The 15978-nt window shown below is 38.7% G+C and overlaps 1 protein-coding gene across 1 annotated transcript in view; it reads right to left on the bottom strand.

Annotated features, from left to right (window-relative positions):
- PIEZO2 (piezo type mechanosensitive ion channel component 2) overlaps positions 1-15978 on the bottom strand; it is a 285479-nt gene that overhangs the window by 21808 nt on the left and 247693 nt on the right. The window contains exons 36-39 of the mRNA XM_036378969.2: positions 14505-14613; positions 12777-12845; positions 9673-9839; positions 7863-8038 (exon numbers count right to left, since the gene is read on the bottom strand). Coding sequence (XP_036234862.1) covers positions 7863-8038; positions 9673-9839; positions 12777-12845; positions 14505-14613 — 521 coding nt within the window. The remainder of the gene's footprint in view (positions 1-7862; positions 8039-9672; positions 9840-12776; positions 12846-14504; positions 14614-15978) is intronic.

The raw sequence follows: 15978 nt of genomic DNA, 5'->3' as shown, positions 1-15978 counted from the left end.
TGTACCAATTTCTGGATTCAGCTCTCTGATGCACTCTGATCAGTTCTTTGCTTGATTCACCTTCCTTACTCTTGGCTTGGCATAGACTTACACAATGGTTTGGGTATGAAAGTACCTTAGAAATCATCTACTTCCAGCTCCCCTGTCATGGGCAGGGACACCTCCCACTAGACCAGGTTGCTCAGAACCCCATCCAACCTGAACTTGAACAGGGATGCAACATCCATAATTTCTCTGAGCAACCTGTTCTAGTGTCTCACTACCCTCTGAATAAATTATTTCTTCATAATATCTAATCTAAACTTGCTCTCTTTTAATGTAAAGCCATTTCCTCGTGCCCTATCACTCCATTTCCTGTAAAAAGTCCCTCTCCTGCTCTCTTGTAGACATCCTTTCAATACTGGAAGTTCACTCTGTGGTTTCCCTGGAACCTTTTCTTCTCCAGCATGAACTCTCTCAGCCTGTCTACATGGGAGGGGTGCTCCAGCCCTCTGATTAAATTTGTGGCCTTCCCTCTCAAGTATTTTTTTACCTCTACTCTCTCTCTTTTTAGTCTCATTCCACTCCTTTTTCACAGGTTAGACAACAGGCACCAATTTAGTGTCTTTGTTGGCTGCATATTCCTGTATCTCAACAGAGACAAAACAAGATTTCACATAGCTCCTATGAAATTAATGGGGCCATATTTTCACATAAACTATAATCTTTTAGAGAAAACTGGCATTAGCAAAGCCATCTGGCACTACCATCTTCTTCCAAAATAAAAAATTAGGTTTCCTTTTTTTTTCTTTTACACTGCTTCCAAACTTATTGTGGCTATGTTAGGTCATGTTATTTATAGCAGAGTTTTAATTAGACCATGTAACACTTATGATGATGTGTGTTTGGATGATTCACAGTAGCACTCATATTGGTTAAAATGTACAAATTCAGAGAATCCCACAATTTCAAAACTGATTGACTCAAAAATTTTTTCAAACACTTTCAGAACTGAAAAACAATGATGCAAAATTACATAAAATTTCAGGTTTATAATATTTGTTAAACTATTGAAACACTGCTTCCCAATGTCATGTAAATCCCTGGGTTTTACCTGCTGAAAAGTGAATGAACAGTTCTGAACAGTTCATTCTCTTGCACTGGATATTAATATTATTTGCTTTTTTGTTATAGCTATTTTCCCTTTCCTAATTCCAATACCTTACTGTAAATCAATGGTAAAGTAATCACAACATATTTCAAAATCTTTCCTGTATGGAAAAAAAATAAATTGAAAAACTGGCACAATGGTGCCTTAGTTTCTAAAATTACACATCTCAGTCCATATTTAGGGTAACTGATTAGCTGAGAAACTTAACTTCCAGCTTCCAATTTAAGAACAAGCACTGACTCAGTAACTCTGAAAATAAGACACTTTTTTAGCTGAATAAATACAGCCTGTTTTTATACACTCAGTGTAATGTTGTGGAACAATGTTAAAAATACATGAATTGAGGGTGAAAAAACCCCCAAAAACCAGAACAAGAAGTGAAACAGCACATGAATCCTAGATTATGACCCTGACTTTGAATCTCAGACTGTGCCATGACACAGGAGGGAGTAAAGCTTCCTGTAACCATGCAAACCACTCTGCACACCACGTGTCTGCACACACAGGCCCGTGTACACTGCAGTCAGAATAATGGTATGGGTAAAGGAGTGAACAAAGCATGCATGAGTTAAGCACCTTGACACTATACTGCCACTGTCAGCTGATGAGGAGGACATATCCATGCTCTGCATTTTACGAAGCCTAGGTCGAGCGCGCTCACTTGTTTTAGGAACAGAGTCTGGTCCATCTAAATCATCAAGGGTTGACTGCCTTGAGAACAGCATGGTTGCTTCAGTGTAGCAGCTACAGCAGCGCAAACAGTTATAGAGACAGTGTTAAATACAAATGGTGTTATGGTACACATGGTTCAGTCAACAAATATGCTGGCCATGCAGCTAAACACCGACACAGAGAAAAAGATTCAGAGAGAAGATAAGGATTTGTTTAGAGTCACCACTGGGACACATTTCTATGCACAGGTTAGTCATGGTCAATTTCATATAGGGGCTATAGAAGGCCATCTATTCACTATTCAAGCAGATATGGAGCCAACATAGTGCTCTACATACTTTCCAGGGGAACAGACTTACATATGTGAGCAGGTTTTATTTTGTTTGTTTACCCCTGATATTTCCAGATTCCACAAGGATGTTTTGGGAAGGGACCTCCTCTGTACAAATTTTGTTTTATTATTGATATCCTGTGCTGAACTTTTTACACAGGTACAAGCCAATTTCCTAAAAGATCCCTTAAAACTGAGTAAGCTCACACTCCACAAATAGAAAAAATAGCTGTCAGACATTGGCTAATCCTCTTTCCAAACCAAAGAGCCAAATCGGATATGTTACTTAGCCAGTAAATGCATGTCAAATATAACCTGCTCTGCATGGGATGGCTTTTATTCTGATATTTACTAGGAAGCCCTGATGATTCTTTCCAGAAGATTTAATTTATTTCAATCACAGCTTAAAAGTATTTCAAAATTGGTAACATGTGCATCTTGAAATAAAGAACAGATATAATAAACCCTTATCTCCTTTCACTTATCAAATACAACAGGACACCAGAGACATACACAATACATTGAGCATTCATGTGTAACTGGAGAAAAGAAGAACTGGATGAGTTATGAGAAAGAAAATATATAATTAAATACAAGCATTTAACAGAGCAACAGGAAAGAAGCAAATACATTAATGACATATGGTAGGTAAAAATACTATTTCTCCTGTAAAAATCTTTGACAAACACAGATGTTGATGAAAAGAGTTGAGTGGTCTGATGTTTTACCACATGCAGTGACCTGCCTGAGTCTCTCAGAATAAAAGAAGAAAAGACCCCAAAATTCAGGATTTACACTCTACTTTTCTTCTTTTGACTCCATTTGTATTACACCTGAGCTGGAGCAGCAGGTGCTGCTTCAAACATCCAAGCATGATGTTTGTCCAGGGGCACAGAGAATTGGGAAAAAGGTCAGAAAAGACGGGCAATGGCATTTTCCAGGTTCCTTTGGTCTTGCAAGCTTGAAGTGAGGAAAAAAATCTGCTGGCATGAAGTTACAGTCTGCAGCTATTGACGTTAGAAAAATGGGAAGGAAAAAGCAAAAATATGTGGAGAGAAGAAGCAGTTAATCTTAGGCCTACCCTCACTGATGATCTTTTTTGACAGAATGGCTTTTTTGACTGGGGCTAAAAGCATACCTTGGCCTGTGAACAGAAGAAAAGAATCACCAAGATACCAAAGGTATTGTGAAATATTTTCCTTAAGAACAGCCTCACTAGCAGGGGCACCTCTGTCCCGCCAGTTCACTTGGCCAAAACCCCTTCCAAGGGGTTTGCCACTTCATTATTTCTGTGCGTGCACAAAGGCACACAAGGCCCTCCAGACAAAACCCGGAGGGCTGTCTGCGTGGTGTATGGTTTATGACCGGGGGGACCAGGGGGCCTGCCCTGGAGGTGTGATTCAGCACCTTAGGAGTTCAGCTGAAGCTTGGTGTTACTAACCTGAGGGGCTCTTGAGGGAGGAGGTTTCCCTCTGCACCTACAAAACATGGGATATAGCCAGGCCGTTCTATCTGTGAGGCTTTGGTGCTAAAATATGGGAAAATGGCAGCAAGCAGACAGTACAGTTTTTCAGGTGACCTTTCTGTCTATGTGCTACGATGTTTTATGCACGTGTCATTTTCGATCTCAAGGGCTGAGTTTATTCTTTTGAAGGGCACACCTAATAATAAGGTGTTGAAGGATTTTAAATGCAGATATAGTTCAAGGCAAACTGTCCAAGGGACTTAAGGAGAGCAGCTGTTTATGTTCACATGCCCACTCATATATTTTCAATGGAAGAAACATATGCCAGCTGCTCTCCCAAGCATGCCAGCCCTGACCTCGCTCCCAGAAAAATCAAAGGAAAAGCATCTATTAATCCCAATAGATATAAACATTTGTCCAGATGAGGGCCTGCAACATTTGGTTTAAAGCTGTTTTAAATGAAGAATGAATCATCAGAGTAATTACTGACTGAGCAGCTGTACTGTATCCTCAAATATCAGGAGATGTGTGTGAGTTGTCACCTATAGCACTGTCTCTGTATTCTTTATTTGCTTTAGGAGCATGCTCCCAGACATGGAGGAAATGAGAACACCAACAAAGTGAAGAGATTCACACTGAGCAAAGCTGATGTTGACACAAGTCATTGCCTATGACATAAATTTGATCCTAGCATATCTTCCTAAGTGATTTTTCGAATTTGTGTTGGAGACTTTGAAAGTATTAGCTTCTTAAAATAATTCAATGACTACTTATTTTAAATTGAATGCTCATTAGAAGTCCCAAGTTCAAACATTTTATATGAAGTTGATCAGATAACCATTTTAAATAGGGATATATATATATAGCAGAGATGTTTTTATCCTCAGTGGGTAGGAAATTTTTAAGCTTATTAGTTACTTTTTACTAAACAAATTTGCTCTTCACAGAGTTTTTTAGCTTAGTGAGTGGGTGAATTACATTTTTTTCTGTTTCCTTCTCTGCTCATGGGCTAATTTCTGACTGGCATTATCTGTTTGCTATCTGTATTACTACATTCTCCATGTCTTCAAGAAAAGATTCCAATCAATCCCTAACAATCACAGGGCCTAACTTGGACAAACGGGGGTTCTCCTTTCATCCTTCCTTCTGCCTCCCTAGGCAAAATTACTTCTCCAGTACCCCCTGCCTCAAGCCCTATTCTCCCTTCTAGTGAGGGAAGCACAGATAAAAGATGGTGCTCTTAGACATCCTGACAGGGATTGCCTCCTTCAGCTCCTATAAAAGTCTACACAAAGGTAGAGTGAGGAACTGAAATTGTTATTTGTCATTGGCAAAAATGAACACAAACTGAACTGGATACGAAACCTTAGATAATCTGAAATCTGACTTAGGTCCTTTGTGTAGCTGCTATTACATAATTGTAGGCAAAGCCCCAGAAAGGCAGCCAACTACATTTAGTAAGTTCCCTATCATCTTACTGAAATTCAGAGGTTTTTTTAACTAATAAACAGGTCATCAGTCAAGGAAACAAACTGCAGTAAATGCTCTGCCATGCTAGATCCCAATCCCTTTTGGTGGTGTTCCTCAAGGAGCTTGGTAAAGGAACAGCGTCAGTCCCTTCTCCTGGCCCATATGAACTTTGTGCGTTGTCTGTAGGATACATGAGAGTACTTATATATAAAGAGAAACCAAATAGCCTATGAATACCTCATAGTTTCTACAGCATAGAAAAATGATAGAATAAATGACAGCCATACAAAAAGAAAAAAAGCCACAAAGGATGCTCTACAGAAGTCCTTTCAGAGCTTTAACCAAGCTAAGAACAACATCCCTCAATTAGACTTATGAGGGTCAGCCCTGAATTTTACAAGAAATTTACAGTTCCTGCACTGATCCAGAGGATTTTTCTCTTTGGTTATCCAGTGTTTACCTGCAGTAATTCCTATCCTGAGCACTGAGGATTATGGCTTATTAAAATGGAATAGCTTCTGTGCTTCAGCATTCCTGTGTGCTTACAGACTTGTTCACCTTACTCAGGGACCTAATGTCCACTTCAGAATTTTGTCACTACAGAATTTTTAGTAGTGCAACCAAAGGATAACCAGAAAAGAACCCTTCTGCCCCTTCCCAGAAGTTCTCCATTGCAACCACAGATACATGATCACAGGGATGCTTTAGATTTAACTAGTCACTTCTACATTTACTAGAAATAATTACTTAAAAAAACAAACTGCCACATGCTCTTGTTTGGGTAATTAAAAAAAATAAATCAATAAGCTCATAAGAAGTTTAAAACATTTCACCTTTCTGAAAAACAACACAGGCACTTCTGTAATTGCTTGAAGAGATATGCAAGAGTGCCCCAACAGACAGATGGCACTATCATTCAATCAACAGACTCATTATTACTTCCTCTATTATTATAGCAGATGTCCACAATTTGTAATACTCAGTGCAAGAATATTTGATTGTTCATTACCAGAAAGAGAATTTGAAATTAGAGAAATCAGTCATAACTCTGCCTTTGCTATTCCTTTGTTTATAAACCCTGTGACATCTTCAAAGGAAATGGAGATGACAGAAACCCATGTGAAAGATTTAACTTTTTCTGTTGCAAAGCATCACTACAGAATCACTGAATTCTCTGAGTTTGAAAAGAGATTTTAAATGTGCAAATGTGCCTAAAGCAGGGTGAATAATGGGGGCTTATTCAAAAAAAAAACCAAAACAAAGCACAAGTTGAGCTCAACATTGGATACGAACTCATTGAAGAGGCAGAATCTATATATTAAAATTAAAAGATTTGTTTTTCTTTTTTTTAATAAATAATTTTGGAATTGGCTTCCTTTTGTTTATGGTTAAAGTTCCTGCTAATGATTGCATAGTAATTATACCTTCTATCTATAGTAATCAGGGTGAGCAAAAACTATTTAATGAAAGCAGGACTTATATTACAATTCATTTTTTAGGTGAGACTGGACTTTGTGGAGTTAAAATCTTCCCTGCAGATACCAAAGTGGATCCAAGCGAGCGGGCAACAGAATTTGACTTTAAATTTTTCTCACATCATCTGACTCCTGTAAAACTTTGAGACAAAACGCAGAGGTGTTGCTCAGTTGGACAACAAGCCACTGAGAAAGATTTGCTCAGGTCTGGTGTTTTTTCTGGAGTGAACCTCTCAAAGGCCAGTGCTCACTGAAGAGCAATTTATGGATATTTTTTTAAGCATAATACTCACAGGCACTCTCTTAACTCTGCTTTTCAATACTATCAGAAACGAAGACAGCCCCTCCTTATTTTCAGTCTGCTGACATCTACCCATACGCCATTAGTAAAAGCTATGCATAATTCAGTATACACAGAAGTTTCTGAGTTTGCTGGGAGTATCAAACACAATATAATACTGCCATAGCTCACAGAGGGGCAGGACACAGAAGGCCAGGGATTATGAAACAGCTGGATTTCCAAAGCATTCCCTTCTCCCCCTCATGTTATATAAATTTTGCAGTATGGTAGAAGTCAAGAACTCCAGGGGCATGGTGGGAACAGACTGCCTCTGTAAGAGAGGGAAGTGAATGTGTGTGCCTCTGTGTGCATGGAGCAGCAGGAGCAGGCAGTAATTTTGGCAAAGGACTTGACAGCATCCGTTTTCAGAAAAGAATGAGGAAGGTGGTTTTCCTGAACTAGTTTGAGTATTTGATTAACAAACATGTAGCTCTGCTGGACTGTAATCATGGCAGCTGGGAAACCAGGCTCTTCAGATGGTTTCTGCCCTGTGGGTATGAGAGGGGATTTTGTTTCAAATGCAGAATCTCTTTCAATGCAAAGCCTTTTCTGATTTGTGGACAACAATTTATTCTACAAAGACAAAATATTCACCATGAATGATCTCTTCCCAAATTCTGTGCCCGAAATCCTAAACCATTATCACAGAAGCATCCTCAGCACCTCTTAAGTTCCATTTCTTTTCACAAGGAACAGAATGCCAATGCCATTGACTCCTTACTCTAGGGGAAACTAAAAGCAGTGGGGTAGTCATGCAGTGAAAGAGAAGTTTAGCCAACAAGTGAGTCCATCACTACAAAGGAAAAGTAACAAATAGTAATTTTCACTATTAAGATGGCATGGACAAATCAAAAAGAATTCAACATTGGTTAGAAAGTTCATCAGTACTTAGACAATATCTAATATTACACCTACTGTATGATCCCTCTGTCTTTCACAGAATAAAATTAAATCAATACCTGGAGATGCTGTCATGAGATGCTGCTGAATCTAAACTATCCATTCTTTCAGATGCTTGCAAACCAGAAGCTTGACTGGGATTTTTATCAATTTCATCTAGTCCTGACTCCTCAGAAAGTTTCATCATATGGTTCTGGTAATACAAATGGATGCTCTCCCGTGTTGGAACATTTCCCTGTGGAAGAGAGCAGAGGTAGACACACATGGCCAGGGGGAGGTGTATTCTTTGAGGAAGCAGTTTCTTCTGTCATTTGGAAAGTAGCAGATTAAGGACTGTGCAAACACTTTCCTAGTAAATAGAAAACTACAACCTTTTCCTAGAGCAAGTCGGATTTTGACTTAACCTACCATGGATCAAAGTGTTCAGTTTTCAAGCAAAACTGTAGCAACCCATTTTGATTTCAAGCTATATTTAGCCACCACAACTCTGCTGGGTGGACTGCAGATCCTTCAGCATGGGAATGAGGAGTGGACTGCATCCATGACTCAATGTGCACTCCAGCAACTTTTGATGGATCTCTTTTAGATAGCTTTGCTGACTCTAGGAACAAGTATTGGTGGCCAGTAGCAGAAATTTTAAACACAAAAAAAGCCCAGATCTAGATTTTAATTAGTGTCCCAAAATCAAAATTTATTCATGAATTATGGACACAGCTGGAAATCCATGAAAAAAACACTGAAGACCTTTACTCTTTCTCTGAAGCAAGTACATGGAAGGATAGTTTTATTAACTGTCAGACCAGATCTGGGCACACAATCAAGTCTTTCTGGCTGTGATATTGTAATTAGAATTCTAAAGGTGTATTATAAGAATAAAACTGAGAATTTTCTGTTCCTAGGCAGAAATCTATCCAACTCATTCCACTAGTGATTCCACAGTACTTTTTCTAACTTATAATGAAGCCTTATGCAAGGACCTTTTCTACCTAACATAATAAAAGTAGTCTAAAATATTGCCTGTATTTCCTTTACTAATTTCAATAGTTTCTAGTACTTCAACTTTGACCCTCTACAGTGTCCAAAACTACAAGACTCAAAATACTCAAAATCTGATGTTTTGTGAAAAAAAAAAATCAAAAATCTTAACAAAATTTGACTCTCAGGTTTTTAATTAGGTATGTTTGTGCACAAGCTGTGTTGCTTCTTCAGTGGTAAATGTTGGTGCCATTATGACATCTTGAGTCTGAAACGATGGCACAAGTCACATTCTAGCTCCACTGCAGGCTTGGCATAAAGGATAAGAGTTGTATCATCTACTTGCATTTAGGAGATCTAAATACATTTCTGGTTACATTAACAACAACAATCTCTGCTAATAACAGGTTTTGCTAATATACAGCTAGCTTGTGGAGGATCACATATCTCCATTCTCACTGAAGAAATGTATGCCTGTATGTTGTCAGCCATTTCCAGAGCAAGTTGATCTACAAGAAGAGTGAAATAAGCAAACTGAGATAGTTTTGGAGCTGTTAAAAATGCTGGCCTTTCCCTACCTTCTTGAATCTATTCTGTCCCTTCAGAACCACACTATACTACAGAAGTGTGTCAGCCAAAACCATACATCAACCTCTCAAAGAATTATTTTTCCCTTAATTTGTTATGTGTCCAGGTAATAAATCAAATAATTTATTCTTTAAGGATTTATAAGCCACCAAGCTGTAAAAAAAAGTCCAGACTTATTTTTAAAATGCACGTGTATGTGAGATTTTCATAATTTTCCTCCTCACTGCCGTGATCTGAAGAGACAGCCTTTCATTTTTCACCAAGCTGGAAATGGTATTAGCAGACCAAAAAGGCTGAAGGCATTACCTTCTTAATCTCCCTGGTGAGCATGCAGCGCTCGATCCTGAGCACGGTGGAGATATCGATGTGTTCTCTGGAGATGGAGTTAAGCCAAGCTGTGAAACTGTCCAGCGTTGCCAGGAAAAGGACCCAAGTAAACTTCAAGATATTAAATATCCTCTTGATGATGTTATCTAAGGGAGAGCAAAAGCAATAGGGAATTAATGAACAAAAGTATCTTTTATTGTACTTTTGCCTGGAGTTAGATAAATTTTTCTTTTATTGTCTAATAATGGTAATCCAGGCTGTGAAACCCTGTCACATTAAGGAATCTCTGAAGATGGCTGGAGGCCTTTTGGCTGTCTGGACCATTTTCCTGACTGTATGCCTAGGCTTATCATCTGGAATCCCTATTCCACCCTGTAAGTCCTTGGTCCTGCAACTGTTAGTCAAATAAACAGTTCCTGATTTTAGAGGGACACTGTATGCACAGGTCTGTGAAATGAAACACAAGCATTTGGACATCTCCTGAGAGTATTCAACATCACCATGTCCTGTGATCTGAACAAGTGCTCAATCAGTGTGTTGAGCTGAACCTCTTCAGTGTCTAATTGCTGGTGTTTCTCTCTGCACAAACTTTGCCTTTTGTGCTTGAACCTTTCTAAGCTGAATTTTAAAGTCTAAACTGCCTAAACAGTCTTTGAATCTGACCTCACATCACTTTGAATCACACTTCTCTGTATTTACTGTTTTCAAAGCCTCTGTTTATCTAAGTACGCTGCACTGTGCCATCAATGATCTCAGATCAACAAGCATAAATAGGACAACTAATAATTTATAAAACTTTATTCTTGCACCATTTTGGCAAAACAGTACACTTTATCATAAGGCTTATGGATATATACCAACAATAGTAGCTTTATTTTTGCTCAACACATGTGTCTCAAGTTAATTTCTCATTTCAGTAGTTCATTTGGCATTAATAATGGTATTTCTCAGCCAAAAAGCAGCACTTCCACCTTATTTTTTATCCACTCACAAACATAAACATCACAGTAGAGTTCTCATATCATATTGCAAGTGTTCAAGGCCAGGCTGGACGGGGCTCTGAACAATCTGGTCTAGCAGAAGATGCCCCTGCCCATGGCAGGAGGGTTGGAACCAGATGACGTTTAAGATCCCTTGCAACACAAGCCATTCTATGATTCCATGAATCTAGGAAATACTGAAAAAATTCTTTTCAATAGCCAGTTCCAGGGCTAGCTGTCCCTGCTAGGTTCTAAAGCCCAGAACACTGGGTGTAAAGACAAAATTTCGATTAAGCAGCCTAAGAAACAGTAGAAAACTGTCAATAATCTGCCATGCATGATGCTCTCAACAACATCACTTCTTAGCTGTACCACAAGATGGCACGCAAAACTCTGCAGAATGAGTGCACAGCTCCTTACGAAGACTGCAAAAGGAAAGCTATAATAAAGAAAAAGATTTATCTGGACAGGCAGAGTTGTTGCATGCACATTTATGTGGAGAGAAACTATGAGAAAAATTCATTAGGGGTACTTTCCTGCAAAGTAGGTGCTGAAGTAGCAGCGTGTCCCATTTACCTGAGCACTGCCATGGAGCTGTCTGCTAGCACTGAGCAAAAAAGCATTTAGCACCCTCCACTTGGTCATATAATTATTTCAATAATATTATGCCCTTTTTTCAGACCTTTTCTATGTCAATCAGAATTGGAGATATTTTTTTAAGAGCTATCCACTTAAATTTTATTCATTCAATGTGCAGGTCTTGAAGTTGAGGAAATCCTGCCATTAAAAACTAAATGTAAAGCTGTTTCTTCTTCAAGGACCATCCATTACCTTTGAATTCCAGACAATATTATGAATAGGTGAAAAGAGAACAGCACACATACACAAAAATAAATAGCATGTATTCTTTTTTAACCCACACTCTTCCTCTCCAATATGGAACTGCTGAACTGCTGCTATTGACTTCAGAAGAAGTCACTGTTCAGAAGAAGTCACTGCTCTCAGGTTATTTTTTTTTTTTTATTGACCACCACTGGCCTGGCACAGTCTCACCATGGTGCCAAGTACTTCCAGTCTAATCTGAAAGGTCATTTTTCTCCCTGGGATGGAGGTGACTTAGCATACATTTTTAATGACGCTGTAGCTGTTCTGGCACCTTTGCTGTTCTTCAAAGTTTTTTAAAAATAATATTTTGGGGATCAATTGCTTCAGTGTTTTCAGACAGATAACTGCATTGCCAGTAAGTAACAAATAAAAAACCCACCATCCTCCCTCTCCCCCTCATATTCTCATAGCAGTGCAGCCCATTTATTTGAGACCAGTGCTCTTGTGAGATAGAAATTATACCTCCCACATCCCTTTAGTCTCTTCCATCTCTAAGTCACTCAGGGACACAATTCTAATTGGAACTGTGGGAAACAATTTTATATAGAGAAGAAAAGTAGCTCTTGATGATAAAGTCTCACTAAAGGTAAGCCATGGTGAAGATTTAATTAAGAGGAGAGTCTGTTTTCTTCTTTTGCTCTAGTTAGAAACAAGGAGACAAGGTTGGGTTTATGAACTATTAAATTTCTTTGTAGGAAAAATCTGAATGTGGGCAAGATCCTGAAAACTACTGGCATTTCTTCTGCTGTACAGAACCGTCCTAAGTCTGATTTTGAATGAGAATGTGTAAGATCAGGAACATGTAATGTTTTTAGAGGTGATTACTGTGCCTTGCTGAATGGATAAGTACCAAGAAAAGCATTATACTAACCTTGCTAAAACATACCCAAAATCAATGGAGATTTTAACACAGGGCTGTGTGTAATCAGGTCTAGAACCTTAGCTTAAGTTGCTCTGTAAGTAAAATACACAGCAGTGATCAAGTCTGAGCTGGCAGGTGTATTTGCTTAAGTGTTTAGAGAGGATGCAGTAGTTTTTGGTCCAGAATTAGAAGTTCCTATGCTCAAGGCTTGTAGATCTTGCAATAGAAAATCTGATAGTAGTTAGGAAGCTCTTCCTACATCAGTCAGAATGGATCACTACAATGCTGTCCCTGTGACAGACCACTGGTCACAACTGCACTGTAACAGCACAGAAACCCTCATTTTGCCTTTATACCTGGTCCATCAGATTTCTTCTTGACAGGTTCCTCCTCGCTGTCCTCACAGTCTGCATCATTGCCACCTCCTGCAAACAAGGAGGAAAACAGTGAGTGTTACACCTGCAGAAGTGTTGGTGTAAATGCCGTTCAAGCTAGAGAATGCTACAGTTACTAAGCAAGAGAGACTGGTTCCTCACCTACCACCATAACAGAAAGTACATTTCCATTTCCAAAGAATTCAAGGGAAGGGAAAATCCTGTCAGTGAAGGTGTTCATGGATAACATCCCTCTCTTGTAATTTGCAGTGGTGTTTTTATCTTAGACCTTAGATAGGCTGCTGAGTGAGATCATCTGGTGGTGTAAACCCAAATACTTTCTCAATCACTCCTCAGGCACACTCAGCAGCCTCACCTTCTGCTGACTCACACTTGAGCTCATTTATTCCTCTCCTGCAAAGGGCAACCTGAGCAGTGCTCTGATCTTTTCTTGCCTCTGGCCCACCAAACCTGAGAGAATTGAGTGGGACCTTCAGGCTGACCTGAAGCAGCAGAGTTGTTTTGACAACACCACGTGCATTTATTGAAGCCTGTAGCCAAAGAGTATTGCAGAATCACAGGCAGAAATGAAGGACAAACAAGTGATCCTCCTTCCATCTAATGCTCAGTAATTGCAGCTATAGTTTCAGTGGCAGAAGGCCAATTATAAATTCCTTCTTCTTGACAGGTAAAGATGCCAAACAGAGGAAATGTCCAGCTGATTAAGCCTGTATGGGTCCTTCTTTTCCCCACCCATACTGACCAGAAAATTTCTATTTCCTAGCTTAAAAATGGAGAAAAATATATATAAACCATTTATAAACTGGTGTTTTCTTCAGGGGCATGAATGATTTTACACTGCCACTAAAACCAAATCAACATTTGTATGTTTTACTTTTGCTATCTACTGAATTTACAGGTTTGTGGAAATTTGGGCTCCTCAGTGACTGCAACATGGAAAGTGAAACAAATTTCTGTATATTCTTCTTCATGTATCATCTCAAGCTTCTTTAGAGAAGAATATAGAAAATGTGGCCAAAATAAATAATATGTGTCTCTTTAATGGAACATTTTTTTTACAGTTCCACTTGAACTACAGGTGTTTGGAAACTCCCTCATGAAATAGTTCTTCAGCACCTTTCCCTGGGAATGTACATGACTTGACCATTGAAAAGAGTGACTTTGGTGAACTCTAGTCTGTACAGAAAGATAAACTTTTTTAAAATATGAGGAAGTGAAAGGGTAATGTCCTTGCTCTGCCAAACACTTTGTTTGTACTCCTAAATCTTGGAGATAGATTAAGTTCCAGGTTATGAGCTTTATAAAGTCATTACTTTACAGTTTACTGCAAGTACTTTACTTTACACTTTATTGCAAGTACTCCCACAAATGCTTTCACATAGCTGATGTGTTGAATCTTCCCAGTCAACAAAAGTTCTAGGCATTTTTTGCAACTCCATGGAAAATACATATATCCCATCTTCCCCTGTACCTCCCTCAAAGTGTGCCAGGCAGAACAGAAGGATATGGTTATAGCTGACCTTGTCATAGGTTAGTAAAGGAAAATAACACCAGCCAAAGTTAACTCATTTTTTCAGTTCTTAGCCAGCACTGAGAGCACTTCTCCTCTAAACCTCATCTGCCTTTCACTACCAGGAACAACAGGCAACAGTTAATATTGTATTTTTTAAAATGGAAAAGGTTACCTACCATCCCCAGATCCTTTTCTCCTTCTCTTCTCTTTCCCAAAACTTTTCTTCTCTTTGCGCCTCTGTCGTAGAGCTGTTTTAGGGTCAGTTATCCAGGCTTGATAAACAAACTGGAAGGAAAAAACTCATTTATATCAAGATTCCTCATGTTCTGAGAGTAAGCCATAGAATAAGCCACAAGCAGGACTATATAGTTTGAGTAAATGCATTCAGACCTGTGGGGGCAAGGAAATATTTTTAATCCCAAATCAAACACCTCCCTGCAGATCTGCTGAGTTTTCATGTGCTATTTTTGTAAGTGTAAAGCCAAATGTGGAAATACTTGTGGGTGACCCAAGCTGCATTAGAACCCACAAAAATTTATGCTCTGAACTTTGGGAATTAATACCTTTTTGTGCATATGGGCTACCTTGTCTGAATCTCTCTATTCTGTATCTCTACTTTATCACATTACAGACAAGATGCAGAGCAAAGAAAACTTTTAGAGAAAGTGCTGCAATCCACTAATTAAAGCATCAAAAGATGTAGCGATAACTGTACAGATGTACAGGTAACTGTATTTTTCACAGCTTAGGTATTTTTCCCCCTCTGTATGTCCCAGTGGAAGGTTCATAGATTTGTTATTCATACATGGTCCTGAAAGGCGCTCAGGAATTCCTCAGATTGCTTCCTGATTTTAACAATGGTGTTTCAGATAAGTCACTTATGAATCCTTCTGCTACTGGTTTTCCAGTTGTAAAATGAAGACAGCAATACTTACCTATTTATTTATCTAAGGTGTTTTATGGGACAAAATCCTGCTCACAGCACTCACTCAGATCAACAGTCTGTTGACCTGTATGACTGCATGAAGCATTGGAATTGGCCCAAAATATTTATAAATTATATAGCTGTGTGGGTAAAAAAAACCCCAAAAAGTAGGGAAAGAGGTGTTTTGCTCATTTAATGGTTTTCATTGAAAAATGGTAATTATCTTCGATTGTCTTCTATTTTTAAGCAACACAGGCCACTGGCAGAGACAGAGCAGGGAAGCACACAGATGCAGGCAAGAGGCTGAAAAAGCACAGTAACAAAACAGCTTTATCTAATTCACAGCACAAACATGCAGATGATGGCAACAACACACATATAACTCAGTGAAGCTGGAATTGCCCCTCATAGGACAGAATGGTAAGATTTCTATTTAATTTTTCTTATATTTTTAGAATTTTCCTATGCAAATCACTTTGGAACATTTAAAGTATTATTTTAAAACTGTTAAACTGATGTTAATTTAAAAGGGAAAAATACTTTGTTTGTTTGTGAATGTATACTGCCATGGAGAGGAAATTATTTTGATACTGTTGAGAAGAAGATCCTCTTCCAAATCTCTCAAAGTCTGTACTTTTAATTTGGTATGTCTGAGTTGTTCCAAACAAGCACCACATGAGAAAATGTGTGGGATCAGAGGCTCTGCTTTCCCTTTGCTTTGTAAC

Source organism: Molothrus ater, chromosome 1 (genome assembly GCF_012460135.2).
Source record: "Molothrus ater isolate BHLD 08-10-18 breed brown headed cowbird chromosome 1, BPBGC_Mater_1.1, whole genome shotgun sequence".
Lineage (NCBI taxonomy): Eukaryota > Metazoa > Chordata > Aves > Passeriformes > Icteridae > Molothrus > Molothrus ater.
Note: the sequence above shows the minus strand (reverse complement) of the source record. Positions and strands in the feature narration are given on the sequence as shown.